This window comes from Octopus sinensis, linkage group LG10 (genome assembly GCF_006345805.1).
Source record: "Octopus sinensis linkage group LG10, ASM634580v1, whole genome shotgun sequence".
NCBI classification, from domain to species: domain Eukaryota; kingdom Metazoa; phylum Mollusca; class Cephalopoda; order Octopoda; family Octopodidae; genus Octopus; species Octopus sinensis.
The window spans coordinates 65,643,905-65,669,612 of record NC_043006.1 but is presented as its reverse complement, the minus strand read 5'-3'; the positions used below and the strand labels follow the sequence as shown (position 1 = coordinate 65,669,612).

At 37.8% G+C, this 25,708-nt stretch overlaps 1 protein-coding gene across 14 annotated transcripts in view; it reads right to left on the bottom strand.

The window, feature by feature from the left end:
- Positions 1 to 25,708, bottom strand: part of LOC115216341 (serine/threonine-protein kinase tousled-like 2) — a 393,881-nt gene that overhangs the window by 106,951 nt on the left and 261,222 nt on the right. For all 14 annotated transcript variants that reach the window (XM_029785573.2, XM_029785584.2, XM_029785572.2 and 11 more), the window contains one exon: positions 18,632 to 18,716. In XM_029785573.2, the coding sequence (XP_029641433.1) occupies positions 18,632 to 18,716 (85 nt within the window). The remainder of the gene's footprint in view (positions 1 to 18,631; positions 18,717 to 25,708) is intronic.

The window sequence follows — 25,708 nt, the reverse complement described above, 5'->3', positions numbered from 1 at the left end:
GTATGTATATATGCATATATATATATATATATATATATATGTATATATGCATATATATATATATGATATATATATATATGTATATATGCATATTATATATATATATGTATATATGCATATTATATATATATATATATATATAATATATATGCATATATATATATATATATTATATATATGCATATATATATATATATATATATATTATGCATATAATATATATATATATGTATATATGCATATATATATATATATATATATATATATATATATATATATATATATATATCATATATATATATATATATATATATATGCTATATATATATATATATATATATATATATATATATATATGCATATATATATATATATGCATATATATATTATATGCATATATATATATATATATATATATATATATATATATATATCTATATATATATATATATATATATATATATATATATATATATATATATATATATATATGCATATATATATATATATGGCATATATATATATATGCATATATATATATATATGCATATATATATATATATGCATATATATATATATATATATATATATATATGCATATATATATATATATATGCATATATATATATATATATATATATATATATTGCATATATATATATATGCATATAATATATATATATGCATATATATATATATATATATATATATATATATATATATATATATATGCATATATATATATATATGCATATATATATATATATATATATATATATATATATATATCATATATATATATAGATATATATATATATATATATATATATATGCATATATATATATATATTATATATATAATATAATATATATATATATCATATATATATATATATATATATATATATATGCATATATATATATATATATATATATATATGCATATATATATATATATATATATATATATATATATATATATATATATATATATATATATATATATATATATATATATATATATATATATATGAGAGAGAGAGAATTAACAATATGTTAATAAATTGATGTTTATCTGTTAAAACTCTCCATTTTCTTCTTATATACTGTATTGGAATATACCTATATATATCGAAGCAAAACAACCATCGAACTCCATAATATACTTAATTGGTGCCTATTATTAAACGATAAATACCAATACTATTAAGTAATACTGGACTCCTGAATGCTTCTTCAAAATACAGTAATCCTTCGCCATATCAGGGTTCAACAACTGCGGTTTATTATTTAAGCTTACGTTGATTCTTCCATGGTCTTGTTTTGCATATATAATAAAATAAATATATACAAATTATAAAAATAATAAAATAAATATAAAGTACTGTACTGTTTCTACTTTGCAGATTTTCATCTATCGTGGGGGGGGGCAGTTGGAACATAATACCAGCAGTAGTCAAGGGATTATTGTATAAGATGAAGCTTGGATGTTAACATCCCTTTTTAAGAGATATCTGTATCCTCAAAATAACTATATATATATACACACACATCCTCATCATCCTCATTTAATGTCCATTGTCCATGCTGGCATGGGTTGGATGGTTTGACTGGGCTGTCATGCTGGGAGGCTACACCAGACTCCAATCTGATTTGGCATGGTTTTCTATGGCTGTACACCCTTCCTGCAATGGGTGCTTTTACACGCCACCGGCACAGGTGCCATTTGCATGACACTGGGGTGCATTTATATACCACCACCATGGGTCCCAATTTGCATGGATTGATGGGTTTTCTTCTCAAGTACAACATAATACCAAAGGTCTCGATCATTGCCTCCATGAGGTCCAACACACACACGCACACACACACACACACACACACACACACACACACATATATATATATACACACATGTATATCATGTGATTGATTAGATTATCAGATGCTGTTATACATCACTGGTCATGATGTGCTTTGCAAAGTTTTAGCTTTTGAATGATGCCACCCCACTGGCTAAGCAAGCAGGCCGACATTCACCCTGATTGGAAGGCTAGTGCATAGCAACATGAAATGAAGTGTTTTACTCAAGAACACAAAATGCAGCCAATCTGGGAATCGAAACCCCATGAACTCATGATCTCATGATTGCAAGTGCAACACACCTAACCACTAGGCTACATACCTTCACACACACACAGAGGGTTAAATTTGTTTAGGGTTTCTTGATTTCTTAAGGTTTTGAAGTATATATATATTTCTGTAAATATATATATAGGGGTCTAAACATAGGGGGACAAACAAGGACAGACAAAGAGATTAAGTCGATTACATCGACCCCAGTGCATAACTGGTACTTATTTAGTCAACCCCAAAAGGATGAAAGGTAAAGTCGACCTCAGCAGAATTTGAACTCAGAATGTAACATCATCATCAACAGCAAATGAAATACCACTAAGCATTCCCTCCAGTGTGCTAACAATTCTGCCAGCTTGCCACTTTGAGATTCTCCCAAATAATAACAATCCTTTTTATTATAGGCACAAAGCCTGAAATTTGTAGGGAGGCAGGTAAGTCGATTACACTGACCCCAGTGTGTAACTGGTAATAATCTAATCAACCCTGAAAGGATGAAAGGCAAAGTCGACCTCAGCAGGATTTGCCTCAAATAATAACAATGAAACAATGATGACAAGCTAAAAATGATAATTGCAATGTGGTACTAAGATCCGCTAGAAATAACAGCCAAATCTCCCTAAAATCACTTCAACTATCTATCTTAAAAAGAAAATACAGAACAGACTGGAAAATATAGTCATGATATGCAAAAATATTATATACATCATGTATAAAATAAAAAGAAAACAGGATGGTCACAGTTGGAACTCTTTTTATCATGGGTCTGTTTGAATAGGGTGGGAGGGATGGACATACTGGCCAAGGGCTAAACAATAACAACAGCGGAATAATTAGTGCTGATAATAACTGCTGCTTATGCCATTCCTGTTGTTGACAATGATAGTGATGATGGTGATGGTGATGATGATGATGATAATGATGGTGATGATGATTATGATCATGATTATGTTGCTGGTGATGACAAAGGCGGCGGCGGCGGCAGTGGTGGTGGTGCTGCTGTTGATGATGATGATGATGAGGAGGAGGATGGCGATGCTGATGATGATTAATCCAATTTGATATATTTATTTGTTTTTAACAAATGAAATAATCAATATTTTCCAGCAAATTACTTGCTATATCACACACTGAGCATAATTCAGCCAATTATGGCAGCTTTTAATGACTCCAATCAACAGAGATACTCATTTACACACTTATTTACTTATGTTGTTGTTGGTGTTGTTGTTGTTGTTGTCGGATGTATTTTGGAAGACACACTCTGGTGATGATAGAGTTGTGTGATATAATGAAACATCGAGGCTACGATAAATGAATGATGATGTTTGAAGGTGTATAATGATAGGGTAGTGGTGGTGGGTGTAATGGTGTCGGTGGTGGTGACAGTGGTTGTAGGTATTGGTGGTAGTATTAGCGGTGGTGGTGGTGATAGTAGTAGTGGTAATGGTGGTAATAGTAGTAGTAGTAGTAGTAGTAGGGGTGGTAGTAGTGGCAGGGGTGTTGATTATGATAGTAGTGGTAGTTGTGGTGATAGTAGTTTGGTGGTAGTTGTACACATAATATCTTAAGGACAGTGTTGTAGTTGCAGTTGTGGTTCTTGTTGTTGCCTCACACAGCAGGCAGCAAATTGGCAGAGTGATTAGAGCATCAGACAAAATGCAGCTCAAGTCCTTATTCTGTTTTTTTTTGTATGTTGAGTTCAAATCTCAGCCAAAACAACTTCCGGATCATTGACCCATCAAAGTCAATAAATGACAAACGGACCAGTCTAGTTTAGCAAACTGTTGGGAGCATCGAACGTAACGTTTTGCAGGTTCTTAGGTCCATTGTGAAGTCCAGGACATAAAAGGCTGGAGCTTAACCTACTTTTCATTCCCCCGCTGGATGAGATACCAGTCCATCACAGGATTGACTTCCCAGCTATTGCTGGATCTCATTTACAGCTGAGTGGACTGGAGCAATGTGAAACAAAGAACTTTCCTCAGGAACACAATGTACTGCCCAGTCTGGGAATTGAAACTATGACCTTATGATTGAAAGTGCAACAGCGTAACTGCTAGGCTGAATGCCTTCACCATTACAGCATCTATTCCAGCATTTTTGCATTCAGCATTCCAATTCAACCCTGGCCTATTCGGCCTGGAGATTTAACCCATCCTTTCGTCCTCGGGTGCCTTTAGTGCAGTGGCTCTCAGCCAGGGGCCCCATGACTCTGGGGTGTCATATGACCCTTGGGGCTCCATATAAGATTTTGTTGCTTAAATTTATGTGCAATAAACTGATTACAATGACAAAAAGGTTAACTCTTTAGCATCCAGATCATTCTGTCAAACATAAGGTTCTTTTATTTACATAGTTTTGAACTAATCATGCATTATCTGATGGCTTCAAAATTTTGATGGTATCATTGTATATTGTTAGAATGGCTTGGTAGGGTAGGTGTGAGAAGCCAAACCTGGCTGGTTTGGGATACGACAGGTAGAATGTTTGGGCTGGACATGGTTGGTTTAAATCAATGGTTCTTGGCCAGGGTCCAATATGTCCTTTGGGAGTCTATATAAGATTCTTTTATTAAAATTTATCCACAATAAATTACTTCTACTTCCATAATACACAAAATATTTTCATTTCTTAATAAAATCCCTACTGATATTTAATTATAAAAATAGACGAGGATTTTTTTATAGAGACAGTGAATGACTGTGAAGGTCCAGTAGAGTGAAATGGGGATCAAAAGGATCTATAGGCAAAAAATGGTTGAGCACCACTGGTTTAAATGCTAAAATAGAAGAGGATTTTTTTTTATAAAGACAGTGAATGGCTGTGAAGGTCCAGTAGAGTGAAATAAGGATCAAAAGAGTCCACAGGCAAAAAATGGTTGAGGCAAAGTGACTGAGTTCCTTTCGAACATTGGGCCTGATCAAGGCAAAGTGGCCAAATTCCTTTCAAGTGTTGGGTTTCATGGAGGCAATGACCAAGACCTTTGGCATTATGTCATGCTTGAGAAGAGAAGAAGACCCATCAAGCCAATGAAAATCGCAGTCGTGGCGGATACCAGTGTCACACATATTGGCTCCTGTGCTGGAGGTATGTAAGCGTACCCTGGTGTTACACAAATGGCACCTGTGCCAGTGGCAAGTAAAAGCACCCATTACACTCTCGGAGTGGTGGCATTAGGAAGGGCATCCAGCCGTGGAAAACCATGCCAAATCAGACTGGAGTTTGGTGCAGCTTTCAGCATGCCAACCCATGCCAGCATGGACAACAGACATTTAATGATGATGATAATGATGACGATGAACCACAGCTTTAGTAGAATCCCCCCCTGCTACAAGAATTCAGATTGGGGACACCCTCCTCTGTCTCTTCCAATGCTATCAGAAGCCCTGCAAAGGGTCAAGTGCAGTGCCCTTAACACTGACTAACCAGTGGAGTGGTGGTGTCACAACCACAGTTCTATGTATAGCGTTGAGAGTTTCACACTTCAACAACAGAAACTAAACAGAAATACAAAGGTGCAGGTATAGATGTATAGTTTAGAACTCAGCTTCTAAACCAAATGGTTCTGGGTTCAGCCCCACTGCATGGCACCTTGGGCTGACCAAGGGTTAAACAATAATGACAGTAACAACAGAGGAATAATAGTATGATGACAATTGCTGCTTCAACTGTTCTTGTTGATGACATTCACAGTGATGATGATGATGATGGTGGTGGTGATAGTAATTAAAGGAATGAATGAATTAATTAAACTAGAAACATAGGGCAAGGACATGGCAAGTCCTTGAATAAAATGACAGCAATGGGGATGATGATGATAATGATGATGTCAAGGGTGACAATAATAATGATGATGGGGGGGGTGATAGTTATGATGGCAACAGTGGTTAGTGATGATGATGATGATGATGATGATGAGGAGGAGGAGGATAGCACTGATGTAGAATATCAGTGTCCGCAACATGTGGTAATGGTGATGATGACAATAACATGTAGCATAGGTAAAAGAAGAGGCCATGTGATGGCCCAAGAAGCACAGATGTTAGAAAGGAAGGAAAGAATGCATCGTTAATAGGGTTGACCCTTTGTTTTAGGTAGGGGTGGGAGAGCAGAGGTGGAGGGAGAGTCTCTATAATGGGTGGAGAAGAAGTGCTATTAAGCAATGGCAGAATGATGTAGCTGGGATGTGGAGATGGTCTCTTGGAGACGTAATGATATAATGGTGGCAGCAACAGTGACACTGGTGGTGGTGATGGCAGTGGTGGTGGTGGTGGTAGTGATAGCAGTATTGATGATGGAGGTGGCAGTGATGGTGGAAGCAGCAGCTGTGGTTGTAATGGTGGTGGTAGCAGTGACAGTGTTAGTGGTAGTGACAGTGGTGGTATGGCAATGATAAATCAAGTATTAACAGGGGTGTGATGTGATGTGGAAGATGAGGTCCAGTGAGGAGAGTAAATGGGATGTTTTGCTCATTTAGTGAGCAAATTACAATTGTTGTTGTTGTACTAATTATTGTCTGTGGGGTTGTGGAATGTAAGTCAAAAGAGGGTGTGATTATGTTCTTTAGTTCAGGTGAGCCCTGATGGGGCCCAGATTGCATTATCACATTGGTAGGGATTGTGACAGTGCCAGAAGGAATTCCAGAGTCATTTTTTTATTAGGATCTTTTTTCTTTAAAAGAAAGGGGGGGGGGAGAGACTTGGCATATTAGGAGTTTCAAACACTGACCAACAGCTACTGTTTGAGAATAAACAGCACCAGAGGATGCAGTGATGGAGGTGTGGTGGTAATGAAGAAGATCGTGTAGGTGGTGATGGAGATAGAGGCGAGAGTGGTAGTAGAGATGGTGGTGGTGGTGATGGTAGTGGTGGTGGTGATGGTAGAGATTGTGGTGTTGGTGGTAGATGGTAATGGTGGTTGCAGTAGTGGTGGGTGGTGGTAGTGGTGAAAGTGAATGAGAGTAAAAGTTGCCTTGACAACACAGCTGACAAGGTGACATATATGGGGGTGGGAGAGAAAAAGAGTGGGGCAGTGAATGCCAGTATATCACCTTCCTGCCATCACTACCACTGCCACCACCACCACCATCACTACCGAAACAAACAACAAAAACCAACGAAAATGAAATAAAAACTGACCAATTCTGTTGTTCAATTAGTTGCATCAGAAATGAAACAATTGACCAAAGTAACAACAACAGCATCAACAACAAGAAGCAAACAGAAAACTAAATGAAAATTGAGCTGTGTAATAAATGTTATCAGCCATGTAGGAGATTGGAAGAGAGGAAGAATGGGTAAGATGAAGGAGAGAGAGAGAGAGATAGAGAGAGAGAGAGAGAGAGAATGAAAGCAAGGAGGTTAGAGGGGTGAGAAGATGAAGGAAGGTGCAGAAGTAGCAAAAGAAGAGAAGAAGAACCAATAAGATGGAGAAGCAGAGGTAAAAGTAGAAGAACCAGGAACAAAATGATGAAGATGTAGTTTGAGTGTGTGTGTGTGTGTGAGTGTGTGTACGTACGTGAGTGTGTGTGTGTGCATTTGAAAGAGAAACAGAGAAAGATTGTGTGTGTGTATGAGTGTGTGTGTGTGTGTGTGTGTATGTGTGTGTGTGTGTATGTGTGTGTGTGTGTGTGTGCGCGCGCATTTGAAAGAGAAACATAATGTGTGTATAAATGTGTGTGAATGTGTGTATCTGTATGAGATATGAATGTAATGTAATGAAATGAGAGTCAAGTAAAGAGAGTGACACACGCGCACACACACACACACACACACACACACACACTAAGGTTTTCTACCACCTCGCTAAGGTATTATTTCACAATATTTCAATATCTTTTAATAAAAAGCAGAAAAAACCAAAGTGCAAGATGTATGCGAGTTGGCTTTGTGGCCAAAGATCTCAGGTTCAATCTTGCTAGGGACCACCTTAAGCAAGTGTGACTTCCACCATAGCCTCGTGAGTGAAATTGGTTAAATGACCCATCTACATCAGACCTATGCAGGGTCATACTGCTCAATCTCAAGATTAATTTACATTAAACTCTGTGGACCACAACAATAGTTCCATACAGAACCTAACTGACGAAATTACCCAGTCCTGTGTGTCAGATTCATAGGCATCTTTTGCATTCTATGTAGAACATAACCAATTCTTTTTTTTTTCCCCCTACTCTTGGCACAAAGTCTGAAAATTTTGGAGAGGGGACCAGTCAATTAGATTGACCCCAGTATGAAACTTGTGCTTAATTTATCGACCCCCAAAAGGATGAAAGGCAAAGCCAACCTTTTGAACTTAGAACATGAAGTCAGATAAAATAGTGCTAAGCATTTCACCTGGCATGGTAACATTTCCGCTAGAGAACATAACCAATTCTGCACAAACAATGTGTGTATGTGTGTGTTGTGTCTACACATATATACACAGATTTATGCACGTAGAGAAATTGATAGATTAACAGATTGATATTTGCAGAGAGTGAAGAGGTGAGGACTTTTACAGGCTCCCCCAGGTCAGTTAGATTGATGTGGCTGACATTCAATTCAACAACAGCAGGAAAAATATGGATAAGGGAATTTCAGGGGGGTGGGGTTGATATTCTGGGGACGAATGAATACAGTGGTCAGTGCATAGGGATAGTTTGAGCAGCAGGAGATACAGGATATATCAACTTCATCATTCAGTGCTGGCATGGGTTGCAAGGTTCAACAAGATCCAGGGGTTTTAAGGACTGCATCATAGTGAGTGTCTGCTTTGGCATGGTCTCTAGAGCAAGATGCTCTTCCCAAAGCCAACCTCTTCAGAATGAGTACTGGGTACACTTTGTTTTTGGAGTGACAGCAGCACCAGTGAGGTCACCAAGCACCTCACAAGATTGTGAAACCTGATGAAGTGGTGGGGGTGTTTTATGTTAGTTTAAGGAATGAGAAAAGGGGTGGGACAGAGCAGATTCTTGTAGTAGAGGACCTATGTGACTACTTAGATTTAAAGAAGAGAGTGAAAAACAATGAGGTCTTTTATAGGGCTTAGAAAAACTGAAGGACCACTGCAATAAGTGTGTGGATCTTGGAGGGGAATATGGTGAATACAATCATAATTAACTGATCCTCCTGTATTTTCTTTTATCCAAAGCCAGGAACTTTTCAGCCCTCCCACCTTTGTATAAGACCTATAAAGTAGGGTCCTTGATAGGTACTTTCATCCTGGTTCCAGAGAGGACTTGGGAGAAGTGGTAACCAATGTTAACTCCACACTCCCCCAGATTCCTGAAATGAAGACCTGGAGCCTCATCACAGGATGTAGTCTGATGTCTTACCCAGGACATGTGTGAAGATAGGAGAGAGAGAGAAACATAAGTTAATTTAGTAAGAATAACTAGTTGGTTCATTATTTCCGGAACCCATGCCTGTACACACACACACACACACACACACACCAACCACAAGCTGATGAGGGATGCTATATGGCCACTTGATTTATCAGAAACAGCAGTCAAATTTCCCTCAAATTGCACCATTTCAAAAAGCAAAGAACATATTAGAGGAATTAGGTTCCAGATAGCCCCAAAAAGAGGTGATGGTCATGCTTGGAAGACCTTTGAATATTTGACCTGTGGATGAACAGCAAAAACCACTAAACCACAAAGCTCACATTTATCAATGAATACAACTTCAAGTGTAAAAAGACCACTCTGTGCAAATTATAAAATTACTTCCAAGACTTATTACAACTAATTAGATTTAATTGACTTCTGTTAATTGGCTTAGACAAGAAGCTGCTTCAGTTGATAGCTTTCTGTTAACATTTTTCTCTTTCCATTTCAGGGTTGGCAATCAACTACATGCAGAAGAATTTCGTCATGTACATGACACACAAGAAGAAGGTCATAAAGATGATATATAAGGTTATCACTGCAATCATCATCATCATCATCATCAACTGTTGGACATTAGAGTCTCAGGTCCTAGGACTTTTTGGGCTTGTTACACAGTTTCTATGTTGTATAAATGGCTGAGATCACAACACTTCCCATGGATGGGATGCCAGTCCTTTGCAAGGTTATTCATTTACAGTTGAGTTGACTGGAGCAACGTGAAATGAAGTGTTTTGCTTAGAATGAAAATGTGCATCCTGGTCCAGGGACTGAAACTAAGATCATGTGATCATCAGCGCAACACTCTAACCACTAAACTTACAACAACCACAATGCTAAAGTTTGTTTTCCTGCTATACTATGGGTTACATCTGTCTGGCATACACAGTGTCTCCTGGTGTTTCTAAGGACATGTCAACTGCACAGGTGCACAGATCCAACATGTCCCCAGTTTCACTCAACATCTTGATTGTCGTTAGTGGAGTTTACTCTGTTAATAGAATCTGGATCAGATTCAGAGTTCCTTCTTTGCAGATACAAAGCAACCCTGCTGTTTATTTTTCTTTTTAAGTTTGGTATTTATTCTATCAGACTCTTTTGTTGAACTGCTAAGTTACAAGGATGTAAACAAACTAACGGACTATCAAGAAGTAAGCTTCCACCCACATACATACGCTAGGATCACATACAAGCATACATGTATATGAGTGTGTGTATTCTTTTACTTGTTTCAGTCATTTGACCGTGGCCATGCTGGAGCACCGCCTTTAGTCGAACAAATCAGCTGCAGGACTTATACTCTGTAAGCCTAGTACTTATCCTATCGGTCTGCTTTACCAAACTGCTAAGTTACAGCAGGGGGTGGTGATCCCTGCTGTACTCTTTCTTTCACTCTTTCTTCTGTTGGCCTGCTCGCTTAGCCAGCCGGGTGGCGTCATTCGAAGGCTAAAACAATGCGAACGCATTGTGACCAGCAATGTGTAACACCATCATCGGTTGCTAAGCGATGGTGGATGGACAAACACAGACGCATGAGTGTACATGCACACACACACATGTGTTTGTGTTTGTGTGTGTGTGTGTGTGTGTGTGTGGTGTGTGTGTGTGTGTATATATCGCCACGGAGTGGTTGGCGTTAGGAAGGGCATCCAGCTGAAGAAACACTGACAGATCAGACTGGAGCCTGGTGCAGCCTCCTGGGTTCCAAGATCTCGGTCGAACCGTCCAACCCATGCTAGCATGGAAAATGGACATTAAACGATGATGACGATGATACATATGTATGAGTGTGTATATATATATATATATATATGTGTGTGTGTGTGTGTTTGTGTTTGTATATACAATGCGCTTCTTTCAGTTTCCGTCTACCAAATCCATTCATAAGGTGTTGGTCAGCCTGAAGCTATACTAGAAGACACTTGCCCAAGGTGCAGAGTAGTGGGACTGAATCCAGAACCATGTGGTTGAGAAGCAAGCTTCTTACCAAACAGCCGCTCCTGCGCCTTTATATATAATCTCTCTCAACATATATATATATATATATATATATATAGATATATATATATATATACATACATACACACACATACGGAGGCGCAATGGCCCAGTGGTTAGGGCAGCGGGCTCGCGGTCGTATGATCGCGATTTCGATTCCCAGACCGGGCGTTGTGAGTGTTTATTGAGCGAAAACACCTTAAAAAGCTCCACGAGGCTCCGGCAGGGGGTGGTGATCCCTGCTGTACTCTTTCTTTCACTCTTTCTTCTGTTGGCCTGCTCGCTTAGCCAGCGGGGTGGCGTCATTCGAAGGCTAAAACAATGCGAACGCATTGTGACCAGCAATGTGTAACAACATCTGATGGTCTGGTCGGTCACGTGATGATGATGATGATGATGATATACACATACACCTGTGTTCAATTTTTACTTTTCTGTAAATTTCAACTATATATATATATATGTGTGTGTGTGTGCATACACACCCAAACAATGAGCTCCAGTACAGTTTTAATCTACTAAATTCACTCACTATGCATTGGTCAGTCCACGGCTATAGTAAAATACACTTGTCCAAGATGCCACAACTATCCAGACTGTCCCAAACAAAACTGGAACAAACCTACAATCTAGAATGCTCCAAATATGACTATCAAGTCTTTTTCTTTTTCCCACCCAACAATTATATACCCCATACTACATTGTGAGTCATTCTTAAAGATTGCAGTATGTGGTTGGAAGGTAAAATTGGGTGCTATTTCGAACCATCATATGCACCACCAGTGCATTTTCATGATTTAAGAAAATATTACATTCTGTATCTCTGACATAGTTTCAAGGATATTTAAATAACATGAGTGCTAAATATTATTAAAGTTTAATTATGAAATATTGTAAAAATGCAAAAACATGAGTATTGAACAGTATGCAATGTGACTGAAAATATGTGGCATCACCAATAAGTTCCGATCACAGGCTGTGGCAGTTAACATGTTAAACATAGTTTGGCCTTCATGATCAATATAATTTTATGTCTGCTTTGCATGTTTGTTGTTGTTCAAGTTAGTTCTTATTGAGACCTGCTACTGTCATAGACTCATGCTTGTACGCACGTTTGGCTTGGTTGCTACAGCTGGATGCCCTTCCTGTTGCCATGTACTGGGTGCCTTTTCTCATGGCACCAGCACGACAGAGGTTGGTTAATCCTCAGCAAGACAAAACAAAAGGGATTCACAACTGTAAGCACTATCTCTCTTTGGTAGATAGATAGATAGATAGATAGAGAGAGAGAGAGAATTAAATAATGATGAACAGCAGAGAGACATGGATTTGCGAGTGTGAACATGTGAGGAAGTTCCAAATAAAAAATAAACGAAGAATACTTTCAGGATGAAAGAGGTAAGATGTTTAAACCAACCTTTTAGTCAAAATTAGCCATGTTTAAAAGAAATAGATTTATTTAAAAGACAGATCAATATATGAATATAGTTCAATAAACCATTTCTTTTTATGCACAAGAAAAATAAATGACACACGAAGACCATCCTAATAATGAAACAAAATGCCCTAGTTCTACTTTCTCTTTCTCCCTTTCTCTCTCTCTCTCTCTCTCTCTCTCAATATATATATAGAAGGTGGTAGGGGTTCACTCCTCTGCTTGTAATTTATCGGATGCCACTCTCCATCGTTAACCAGCTAAAGGTGATGTCCTCTTGGGTTTAAAAAATCGCAGTAGAGTCCATTTGAACAGACAACCATGTTGAAGTGGCAACAAATATTACTTGTCAGTACAAACTACTGTGTTGATCTCTTACAGAGACTTTAAAACTAGCATTTTTATTTGTATATATCTATATCTATCTTTACATATATATATATGGTGTCTACATATATATATATGGCCTCTACAGTCAATAAACGATCTGGAATAATGACCGATTTGGTCAGGGGTTTATTACTTGCAACTGTAGCTAGAAATTGGTGTCCCTGAGTAGAACACTTAAATCTTTTTGCCTTTGTAAGCCTGTCAAGAGAATCCAAGTTCTTGTAACCTGAGCAAACATCCTAAATGTCCTTTACCCCCATTCCCATGTTGTTTGGGATATCATCCTAGAAATACAAACCCCCACAACCAATGCCACCACCACCATCACTATCACCATCATTATCATCAAATCTGTCCAATAAACAGGTCTTTCTACTTTACAGTTCATTGGCTACTGGTAAGAATGGCATCCAGCTAGAGAATTACTTGAGCAAGATGCAAAAGAAACAAAAACAAACAAAAAAAAAATCTCCCCATAAAATATACAAACAACGAATCAATAAAATATTCCACTGATGCAAACAAGGAATATTAGAAATAAAGCAATTACAAAAGTAATCTTCTTCTCAGGATTTCTTCCTTCATGCAACCCAGTGTATCACCTTCCTTTAGGCCAGATACTATTATTCCAAGAAACAGATTCACACACACACACACACCACACACACACACACACACACATACATAGGGTGTCCATAAATTATCTTCACAGCTTCTATAACATTTTGTATTAAATTGTAAAGAGAATTTATGGACACACAGTGTGTGTGTGTGTGTGTGTGTGTGTGTGTGTGTGTGTGTGTATACATACATATACGCACACCTACATACACATACTGACTCTCACTTACACACATTATTAAGTGACAAAAGGAACAAAGTAACACTATCTTGGGAAATGGAATTTCTAATGTGCTGGACAGGTAAATACACATAATACACACACACATACACACACACACATCCAAGGTGTCCCCTAACTGCTGATACTTCACTTAATTTTCATTTCTTTTTAAGTTTAACCCATTACAAATAATGAAGGATGCCAGGCTAATCTTTGAACAAAGGAAATCTGTCCTAAAGTGCTGCTGGAAAGTTGGAAATGCAGTCAAACTACTGCAAAGATAGTTTAGGAGTGAGTTTGAGGTTCAAACAGATCTACCTATAATAGCTTATAATCACTCAAGAAATGCTCAGGAAGACCTCAGACCTTGATGAACCCCACAAAGGAAGAACGGGTGCTGGAAACATATAGCCAAAGTTCAAGAAAATAAGAGCAGCAAATGAGCTGTGAGATAGAAATTTCAAGACCAAACATCCGTTGCATTTAGAAGCAATGCCCTTTGGAAAAGTTACATTCCAGGAATAGTTCATGCTCTCAATGTGAAGGCACGTGGCTTCACAGTTGGGATATTCAACTCATAATCGTAAGGTAGTGAGTTCAATTCCTGGGGGTGCATTTCCTTGAGCAAGTCACTTTATTCCAGTCCATTCAGCTGGAAAAAATGGGCTGGACCTGTAATTTGAATGGGGCCAGCATTGTCACATTCTGTGTCACACTGAATCTCCCTGAGAACTAAACTAAGGGTCTATGTGCTTACAGAGTGCTCAGCCACTTGGATGGTAATTTCAGAAACAGGCTATTTCCATTGATCAGATCAAATGGAAACTTCATTGTCATAACTCACAGAATGCCAGTTATGTTCTCAATGAAGATGATATGGACCAAAGAATGGAGACAGGTGACTGGTATTTGGCAAGGTATTTAGAAGATGCATACTTTCTAACAAAGATAGCTTAGATTGATGAGACTACACTGGTATTAAATGGCTCAAATAACCACCAGAATTACACCTTCAGGGGACTTGAGAATCTACATATTATGGAGTTACAGCATAATGCAGCTTATCTTCAGAAGGATTAACTGGACCATTCTTTTTTGATGGTATGGTAACTGATCCCATTTACTTGAAATTGCTGCAGGAACCTGTCATGTTAAGCATTCACGAGGACATTGAAGGTGCGAAGTTTAATTTCTAACTAGATGGAGAACTCCAACACCATAGTAATGTAAGGGCCCACCTTGAGATTTTGCCAAACAAGTGAATTGGACAAATATAGTTCAGTAGAATACCCTCCTCCTTCAACGAACCTCACACCACTAGATATATATATATTTTTTATGGGAATACTTAAAAAACAAAGTTTATGGTAAAAAAAATTAGAACAGTCAATGAACTTAAGTTGGCCATTGACCACAAAAATGCAAATACCAAGTACATGGGAAACTGTAAGATCATTATTGATATAAAGAGGGAAGACTGCATTGTATTATTTGCCTCGAGATAAATCATATTAGAGAATCATGGCTATATTTTCTATAAGTCAATTAAAACACAAAAGTTGATAAAGATTAAAAATAGAGAAATAGGATAAAAGAAAGATGCAGCCATGGCTGTGTGTTTAAGAAACTTGCTTTCCAACCATGTGGCTTTGGGTACAGTTTCAATGTACAGCACCTTGGGCAAGCATCTTCTGCTACAGCCCTAAGCCAACCAAAACCTAGTGAGTATATTTGGGAAAGGGAAACTGAACGAAGCTCATTGTGTGAGCATATGTATGTATGTATGTATATATCGGTATGTATGAAATGAGAAATTAGCAAGGAGTGGATTTACCAAAGGAAAGATAATCTGATTCAATCCTCCAGTGTAACTTAGAACTTTCAACCAACATAGCTAGGAGCTTTATGATAGTAATAAGGAAACACTTCCCTTTAACCCATAACTATTATAAACTTTTCAACCCTCACAACATCAAGGTCAGTTACACTTACTCATGCATCACTCTTTTAACATCACATGCTTCAATGACACAATCACACATCTTTACATCCCCCAATACACACCCACAACCTTTAACTGCCAAAATCCTACCAACTGCCTACTGGGAAGATCCTACTTCTGAACGATTGCAGTCTATAGAATCACTTTCACACCATCTAATGGCACTAGATGGGCATGACAGCTAATAGCTTCAAAGGAAGTTACACACAGCAATTAAACCCCTTCAGGTGCAAGAATAGGGGCAAATCCATCTTCTTATCCCATTTTATCTGGAGGCTTTGTGACCACCAGAACAACTACCCTAGCATTGAATGGAGTATCATTGGAATATTGTCAATTCTGCCTCAGCAACAGACTGTACAGACTGTTTCCTCATAACCAAACATGCTTTTCACAGAAGACTGCAGACAAATAACGTCACTTGTATGACAATGATACTCATTTACAACCATCATGTGATGCCTAGACAAGGGTATCCAGGAACACACACATAACTACATGAGGATTATTGACAATTTTTCTCCCTCTGTCTCCTGTTTTTGAAGAAAAGCTTTGCTAGAAACATAAAACACCCTTTTTTTCCCTTCTCTGAGCGTCTTATCAATACTTTGCATGTTCCATGTCCTCGGGTTGTTTTTTTCTTGTTTTTTCTGTTTTTTTTATTAATCATACACACACGCAGAGTCGCCATCTGCCAAATTCACTCAGAACCTTTGAGTGAATTTGGTAGACAGAGCTTATAATAGAACATACTTGCCCAAGGGTCTGCACAGCATGATTGAACCTGAGACCACATGGTTAAGAAGAAAACTTCTCAACCACACAGACAAGCCTGCACCTATCTCTGCTTAATATTTATGTGAAGAATCATCACAAGACTGGAGTGTCTAGTATCTAACATGAATTAGATTAGAATCTTCAGAAGTTGATCTACAAACAGAATCAACACATTCTTTAAATTTCTTGTATGAAGTCAACACTGTGAATAACAGGAATCTCTAAGTCCTGTGCTGCTTAAAACCACCCAAATGGAAAAACCTCTTATTTGTGGTTGTTTCGAAGGAAGTTATGAGCTCTCTAAGCTAAGGGTGAAAACTTTAATCCCTTCCTGTATCTTTTACCTTTTACTTGTTTCAGTCAGAGGACTGTGACCAGGCTGGGAAACTGCGATGAAGGGTTTTAGCCAACTGAATTGACCCCCCCACCACCACCACAATCACAGTACTTACTTTTTTTAAAGCCTGGTACTAATTCAATCAGTCTTGTTCACCAAACTGATGAGTTATGGGGGACGTAAACAAACCAACACCAGTTGTCAAGTGGTTGTGGTGAGGACAAACACACACACACTGAGTGGCTTCTTTCATTTTCCATCATCCAAATCCACCCATAAGGTTTTGGTTGCCCCTAGGCTAAAGCTGAAGTCACTTGCTCAAGGTGCCATACAATGAGATTGAACCTTGAACCATGTGGCTAGAAAGCAAATTACTTATGACACAGCCACACCCACACCTAAATGATTGCGAATCCACAGAGGGGTTTGCAATGTTGCTGTATTTCAGTGATTTATTCCAAGGAATTTTCATGCATGCCTAAGTATATCATTTCTGAAGAAAGTAAACTCGGTGAACCAGCAAATTTTCCAATGAAAAAGCTGCAAAATATTGAAGGTAAACTTTTGCTGTTTGATTTGTGATATTTCTATATCCATATGTATTACTAGTTGTAGTTAGTTAATTAGAACTCTTTGCATCATATTCTTTTCCAGTGTATTTATTCTTTAGATATTATTACGTAATTAATAAACAACAATATACGCACAGGAGTGGCTGTGTGGTAAGTAGCTTGCTTACCAACCACATGGTTCTGGGTTCAGTCCCACTGCATGATACCTTGGGCAAGTGTCTTCTGCTATAGCCTCAGGCCGACCAAAACCTTGTGAGTGGATTTGGTAGAGGGAAACTGAAAGAAGCCTATCATATATATATATAATATATATATATATATATATATATATATATGTATATAATATATACATGTATATGTTTGTGTGTTTACGTCCCCTGTAACTTAGTTCAGCAAAAGTGATTGATAGAATAAGTACTAGGCTAACAAAGAATAAGTCTGGGGATCGATTTGTTCAACTAAAGATGGTGCTCCAGCATGGCTGCAGTCAAATGACTGAAACAAATAAAAGAAAAAACCAAATATGCACAATTTTTTTTTAACGTAAGTGACTACTTACATTACTTTTTCTACAATAATGCTTAATTTTCCCAATAATCTGACCACAAGTGCATACACTATAAGCATCTGAATAAACAAGCCCAACTTTTGGTATTTTCTGCTTGTTTTGAGCATCTGATTTAAAAAATTTTCAATGGGGTTTTAACTGATGAAGCAAAATTTCTCAAACTTCTGGGGAAATAAAAACTGTAAAGAAATCCTTACCTGCTTCACAATTATTATCTACATTATTTTTTCGTTTGCGCTTCCGTTCTGTAGGCGTTTTCGTTTTGTCAGGCGTCTGTGGCATCTAGACAGGAGAAAGGGGGAAAAAATATATATCCAATTGTTTTTTTTTTTTTGAAGAATCAAAGTAATAACTGAATCAAAGATAAAATTAAGTGAAAATGGTACCAAAATTTCTGAAAGGGAAATAAACTGTGAATTATGGAAACGTTTAAGCAACCAATGTGAAACTGACATAGTGTTGTATGTTAGAAAAGAACAACAAATTAATAAAAGATGTAGACTAGGGGTTCCTTACATGGGTAGACCTATGATCAAAAGCATTCCAGTCACAACTGCTGTTTTTCTTTTAGCTATACAGGATTACATTGTGCAATGTAAACTACTGTGTCTATGACGAAAGAGTTTGATTTGAGGGCAATCTAGGCTGCTATTTCTAGCAGCATGTGAAACCAAGCCTAGGCTCACTTGTAAAGCTGTTCCATTCATTGGTTTAGAAACTGCATCTTTGATTTCACTCTGACCATGTTCCAGAGAACAATGGTAATTGACTGACAAATATATCAACCAACTCAACAGAAAGAAGACATACAAAGGTGGCCAAAATGAAGCGAACAAACTCAACAGAGATTTGGCTTCATACTGCAAGCATGGTTTTCCAACAGCTCATCAATTAAAACTTCCAAGTTCAAACCTTGTGATAGCAAAATAAAAATTGCAAATGAAAATACTCCTTTATTCTTTTAAGAGTACAACCATGCTGGAGCACTGCTTTAAGGTGGGGGAGAAAAAGAGTAGTGTAAATATAGTAGTGCAGCTGGGGGCAGGGGAGGAAAGATGGGGTGCACAATTCTGGGTTTACTGTATAAGCCTGCACAATGAGTGGCGTGCATGGAACAACAAATTCAAGGGCTGCCCAGGGTGGCACACTCTCTAGCTATATCACTGTATAAATACCATTACCTTTTAAGAAATATAGCACATGTGTATGTGCATGTATGTGTGTGTGTACCAACAAGGAATGTAAACATATCACCATTTCACTCAAATGAAGCCATGGACTATCAACTTTCACAAAATATATCTTATCTTCAATCTTTTACTTGTTTCAGTCATTAGACTGTGGTCATGCTGCAGCATCACCTTGAAGAATTTTCACTTGAATAGATTAATCCCAGTACTCATACTTATTATAAACCTGGTACTTATTCTACTGGTCTCTTTTGCTAAACCACTTGTCAACACCGGTCATCAAGCAGTGATCACACACACATATACACACAATACGCTTCTTTCAGTTTCCATCAACCAAACACACTCACATGGCTTTCATTGGCCAGAAGTTATGGTAGAAGACATTTTCCCAAGGTGCCATGAAGTGGGACTGAACCCAGAACCATGTGGTTGAGAAGCAAGCTTCTTGCCACACAGACACGCTTGCACCTATATATATATATATATATATATATATATATATATGCGTGTGTGTATATCATCATCACTATCATTTTAGGATCTACCTTTCCAAGTTTACATGGGTCAGATGACAGTACATTGTTGCAAAGCTATTTTTTACAACTGGACACCACTCCGGTCACCATTGCCAACTTGTTTGCAAGTAAGGTAATAATCTCTCCATCTATAAAGCAAAAAAATAGCTTGGACATGCTTCATGCGGAAGACCAAAAACAAAAGACAAGATGAGCCTTTTGTTTACAAAGATCGTGCAACATGTCAAGAAGCCTGGATATGCTCTGGATATGCCTGGATATGCTCTGCAACCAAACGACACCATCAGGAAGCCATTGGTTACAGACCAACACACACATTGGAAATATGAACTCACTCACTGCTATACTTCCTCTTAGTTCATTAAACCCTTTCTTCAACTTCCCTCTCATGACATCTTTTCCTTTCACTCTAGACTGTTCCTGATTCTATCCTTATTCCATTCCTCTTTACTTTTACCTCCTTCATTCTCTTTCTCTCTCCTACCACTTCCTATCCAATTCACATACGAAGGTTCGATGGACCTGTGTTAGTTATCATTTGCAGCCATTTTTTTTCTAATTTAGAGGATAAAACACTCTGCTGTCTCTCATTAATTTCTCTCCTTTAACCTTTTCTCAGAAGAAGGACTCTGTCTGAAAGGTTAGATTTTCCACTCCTCGCTGCACATTCACTGAGCTCTTTTTATAGATTAACTACATACTGTTAGTCTTGTAGCCACAGACTCTTTGATCATATATATATATATATATATATATATATATATATATATGCATGTGCACACACACCAACACACAACAAATTTCTTTCAGATTCTGTCTACTAAATCCACTCAAAGGGATTTTAGTTAGCATAGGGCTACAGTAGAGGAAAGGTGCTGTTCAGCAGGAATGAACTAGAAACCATACGATTAGGAGGCAAACTTTTCAACCACACAAGCCTCCCTGTGCCTACATACATACATGCATACATCGTGGCACTCCGTCAGTTCTGATGACAAGGGTTCCAGTTGATCTGATCAATGGAACAGCCTGAGCACTCCTCAAACACATGTACCCTTAAAGTAGTTCTCAGGGAGATTCAGCATGACACAGAGTGTGACAAGGCTGGCCTCTTTGAAATACAGGTACAACAAAAACAGGAAGAAAGAGTGTGAGAAAGTTGTGGTGAAAGAGTACAGTAGGGTTCACTACCACCCCCAGCCAGAGCCTGGTGGAGTTTTAAGTATTTTCACTCAATAAACACTCACAATGCCCAGTCTGGGAACCGAAACCACGATCCTACAATCGCAAGCCTACTGCCCTAACCACTGGGCCATTGCACTTCCACCATGCATGCATATAAATATATACACACCAGACACCCACCCACACCCACACATATGTTGATGAGGAATGGTAGAACTAGTGTGTTGAATGCTTAACAGAAATACCAGGGTTGACATTGTCTGAGACTGTCTTGATGAGAGTGCTATAGCATGGCCACGTTCCTATAACTGATGCCGTCAATAGAATATACAAAGCCCTGTGGCTGTTTCATCAGAGACATCAGAAGAAAGCTCAATATTTTAAAGCACAAGATCAACAACAACAACATCAAGCACAAGACATAGCGATAGAGAGAAGCAGAGAGCTTCAAGAAGAACAAATAAATAAATAAATGATTCCAGGCTGACTGCTGAAGAGTCTGAGAGTCAGTTTTACAGAGAGAGGCTATGAGGCAAGCTTCAAATGATGTGTACATCAATCAGATGGATATCACACATCTTATTATTATCTACACCAGCAGCAGATGAGATGAGGACGTCGAGATATTAACAGATTATGTGTGTGTGTATGCATATATGACCGTGTGGAGTGTGTGTGTATGTATGCATATATGACTGTGTGGGGGGTGTGTGTGTGTGTGTGGGTGTATATGCATCTGCATTGATACATGTGTGTATATGCAAGGAAGTGTGTGTGTGTGTGTAACTAAAAGCAATATAATAATGTAATAATTTTGAGGTCAGGAGGAAGGTGTGTGCAGCAGATGATAAAGATGGTGGAAGCAGGGACCATGTTAATAATAGTGGTGGAGGGGGTAGGAGCAGGAGTGATGATGGTGACTGTGCTAGCAGCAGTAGCAGTGATGGTGGTGGTGGTGATGGTAGACCCCCCCCTCCCGCCGCAGTAACGGCAGCGATGGTTAGAAATTTTGTGACCAGTAAGCAGGAACCAAATGATTTGGAGAGAGTGGGCGAGGGATGATGGGGGGATAGATAGATTAAAAAGAAGGTAATAAATAAAAAAAAAAAAGAAAATGTTATTGTAATTGCCCAGTGTTTTGTTGTTTTGTCATTGTTGAACAAAAACAAACGGAAAAATCTAGAGACTCAGGTATTGTAGAACAGATAACAAATGATAACAATCTGGTCTGGGAGATATTTTTGAAACTTTGCTAACCATTAAATACAATTTAATATGCATACAAATGTAATGGATGATACTGTACAGGATTTAGTGAACTCAAAGGGCGGGGGAGGGGAGGGAAGAACATATTACATAATATATATATATATATATATATATATACACACATACACACATGCATACATAGACACACAGATAAATAGACGGATGTATGTACACATACTCCATCACTCTCTCTCTCTCTCTCTATATATATATATATAGACACATACACTTACACACACATACACACACACATATATATATATACATACACATATATACACATACACACACTTATACACATGCATATACATACACACTATATATATATATATGAGAGAGAGATAGATGGGTGTATGTGTATGTATAAATGCACACATACATATATACACATATGCTAATAGGTGTAACCACATGTCAGTGAGCATGTTCATACAACAACAACACAAGATAACACATCTCATATTTACTTTCACACACACACACAGAATACTATTTCGGTTAACAATTAAAATAGCGACATGTTGTTTATTGCGTGTGTTTAAAAGCTAAAACGGCGGCCGATCTGAGAGTTAATTCAGACGAGAAGAGTGAGGAGAAGAGAGGAGGAGTGGGGGGTAAATGGCATTACAATTTCCATATGAAAGAAAAGTGAAAGAATTCACAAGCCACCTAAGCATTTGTACAAGAGAGCTAAGAAGAGACGGCAAGAGAGGTGGTGGGTGGGGGGCGGCAGAAGCGGGGGGGGGGATGAGGAGGAGGAGAAGGAGGAGGTGGAAAATTTGATGTTTGCAGTGATGGTGTAATGAAAACTATGGAAATTTACCGGGAACCAATAAATCCAAATCAATAAGACGCATTATCACTTTACAGGTTACCAACAGCAAAAACATGGAGTGCATGTTGGGAAATAGCATCCATCAATTTCATAGACTATTTAACCAATGGAGTGAACCATCGTCAGATGTTCATTCTGTCTTTGAGAATAACTCATCAAGATGTGCAGGAAAGAGAATGGAAAAAACAGCCACTGATAGCTAATCTCTTAACCATATTCTATTAAGTCACAAATTCATTATTATTATTATTATTATTATTATTATTATTATTAATAATAATATTGTTGTTGTTGTTGTCATCATCATCATCATCCTTGTCAAGAGTTGTTCTTGGTTGGCAATTCCAAGATGATGGCTTAGGAAGTTATTTGAAATTAAAAAAATAAATTTTAAAAAAAGCTTGACAATTGCACACATGTTTAACAAATTATTTATTCTGCCATGTATGAAGAGGAAGTGAAATGTGAAGTAAATACTTAAATAAATAACTAATAATAACAATAACAACAACAATAATTTCAACTATAGGCACAAGGCTTGAAATTTTGGGGAAAGGAGCTAGTCAGTAACACATCAACCCCAGTGCTCAACTGGTACTTAATTTATTGACCCCAAAACAATGAAAGGTAAAGTCAACCATGGTGGAATTCAAACTCAGAACAAGAAGCTACAGGAGATGCTAAAAACTCTGTCAGTTCACCACCTTAACGATGATAATGATGATGATTGTTTTGAAATTTAATACATCATGGTCAACAATTTCATGAGAAGGCGGTCAATTTATTACACTGACCCCCAGCACTTGACTGGTACCCACAGTACACATTGTATATAGGGCACTTCCAATATAGTAAAAAATAACCCCACCAAAGCAAACACACAGGGCTACACTAAGTAGTACAGTGAAAGCACTCAAGGGAAAAGAGATTACTGAATAACGATAATAATAATGACGATGATGATGATGATGATGATGATATTCTTTCTACTGGAAGCACAAGGCCTTGAATTTGGGGGAAGTGATTAAGTCAATTACATCAACTCCAGTGCATAACTGGTACTTAATTTATTGACCCCGAAAGGATGAAAGGCAAAGCTAACCCCAGCGGAATTTCAACTTAGAATGTAGCAATGGGTGAAATATCACTAAGAATTTCGTCCAGTGTGCTAACAATTCTGCCAGTTCACTGCCTTAAATAATAATCCTTTCTACTATAGGCACAAGGCCTGAAATTTGGGGGGATGGAATTAGTCAATTACATTGACCCCGGTGTTTCACTGGTACTTAATTCATTGACCCAAAAAGGATGGAAGGCAAAGTCGGCCCTTAGTGGAATTTGAACTCAGAACATAGTGGTAAACGTAATGCTGCTAAGCATTTCACCCGGCGTGCTAATGATTCTGCCAGCTTGTTGCCATAATAATAACAACAATAATCCTTTCTACTGAAGGCACAAGCCCTTGAAATTTTGGGAGAGGGGACTAGTTGATTACATCGACTAGTGTTTCACTGGTACTTAATTTATCAACCCCAAAAAAATTAAATGTAAAGTCAACCTTGGTGGAATAACAACAACAATCCTTTCTACTATAGACACAAGGTCTGAAATTTTGGGGGAGGGGACTAGTCAATTACATTGACCCCAGTGTTTCACTGCTACTTAATTCATCGACCCTGAAAGAATGAAAGCAAAGTCGACCATGGCAGAATTTGAACTCATAACGTAGCAACGGGTGAAATACCACTAAGCATTTTGTTCAGCATGCTAACAATTCTGCCAGCTCACCACCTAAATAACAACAACAACAGCGGCAGCAGCAATAATAATAATAATCATGATTTCTTTTATTGGCTACAAGGGCCCAAGACATGGAGGACAATATCAAAGGACGAGTTACAGTACAAAAAAAAATTACAAAAACATGTGGGGTTAACATCAATCAGGGGAGATACTACCACATTAAAAGATATAACAGAGGATATATAATAGAAAGTAGAGAAATAAATAAATAATAAACCAAATCCCCAATAGCTTGGCAGTCTACACAATAGTCCTGGCTTATTCTGCCATCTCCAAGACATGGGAAAGAATAATAATAAATTTGAGTAGTAAAACCAGAGCAGAGGGAATTTCTTAGGTTCAAACTCTCTGAGTGAGGAGGTCTTTACTTTTTTGATGAAATAGTCAGAATTTGTTTCTGGTCATCTTGTTCCATTTTAAGGGGTGGGGTGGAGAGGAGAGAATAACTGATAG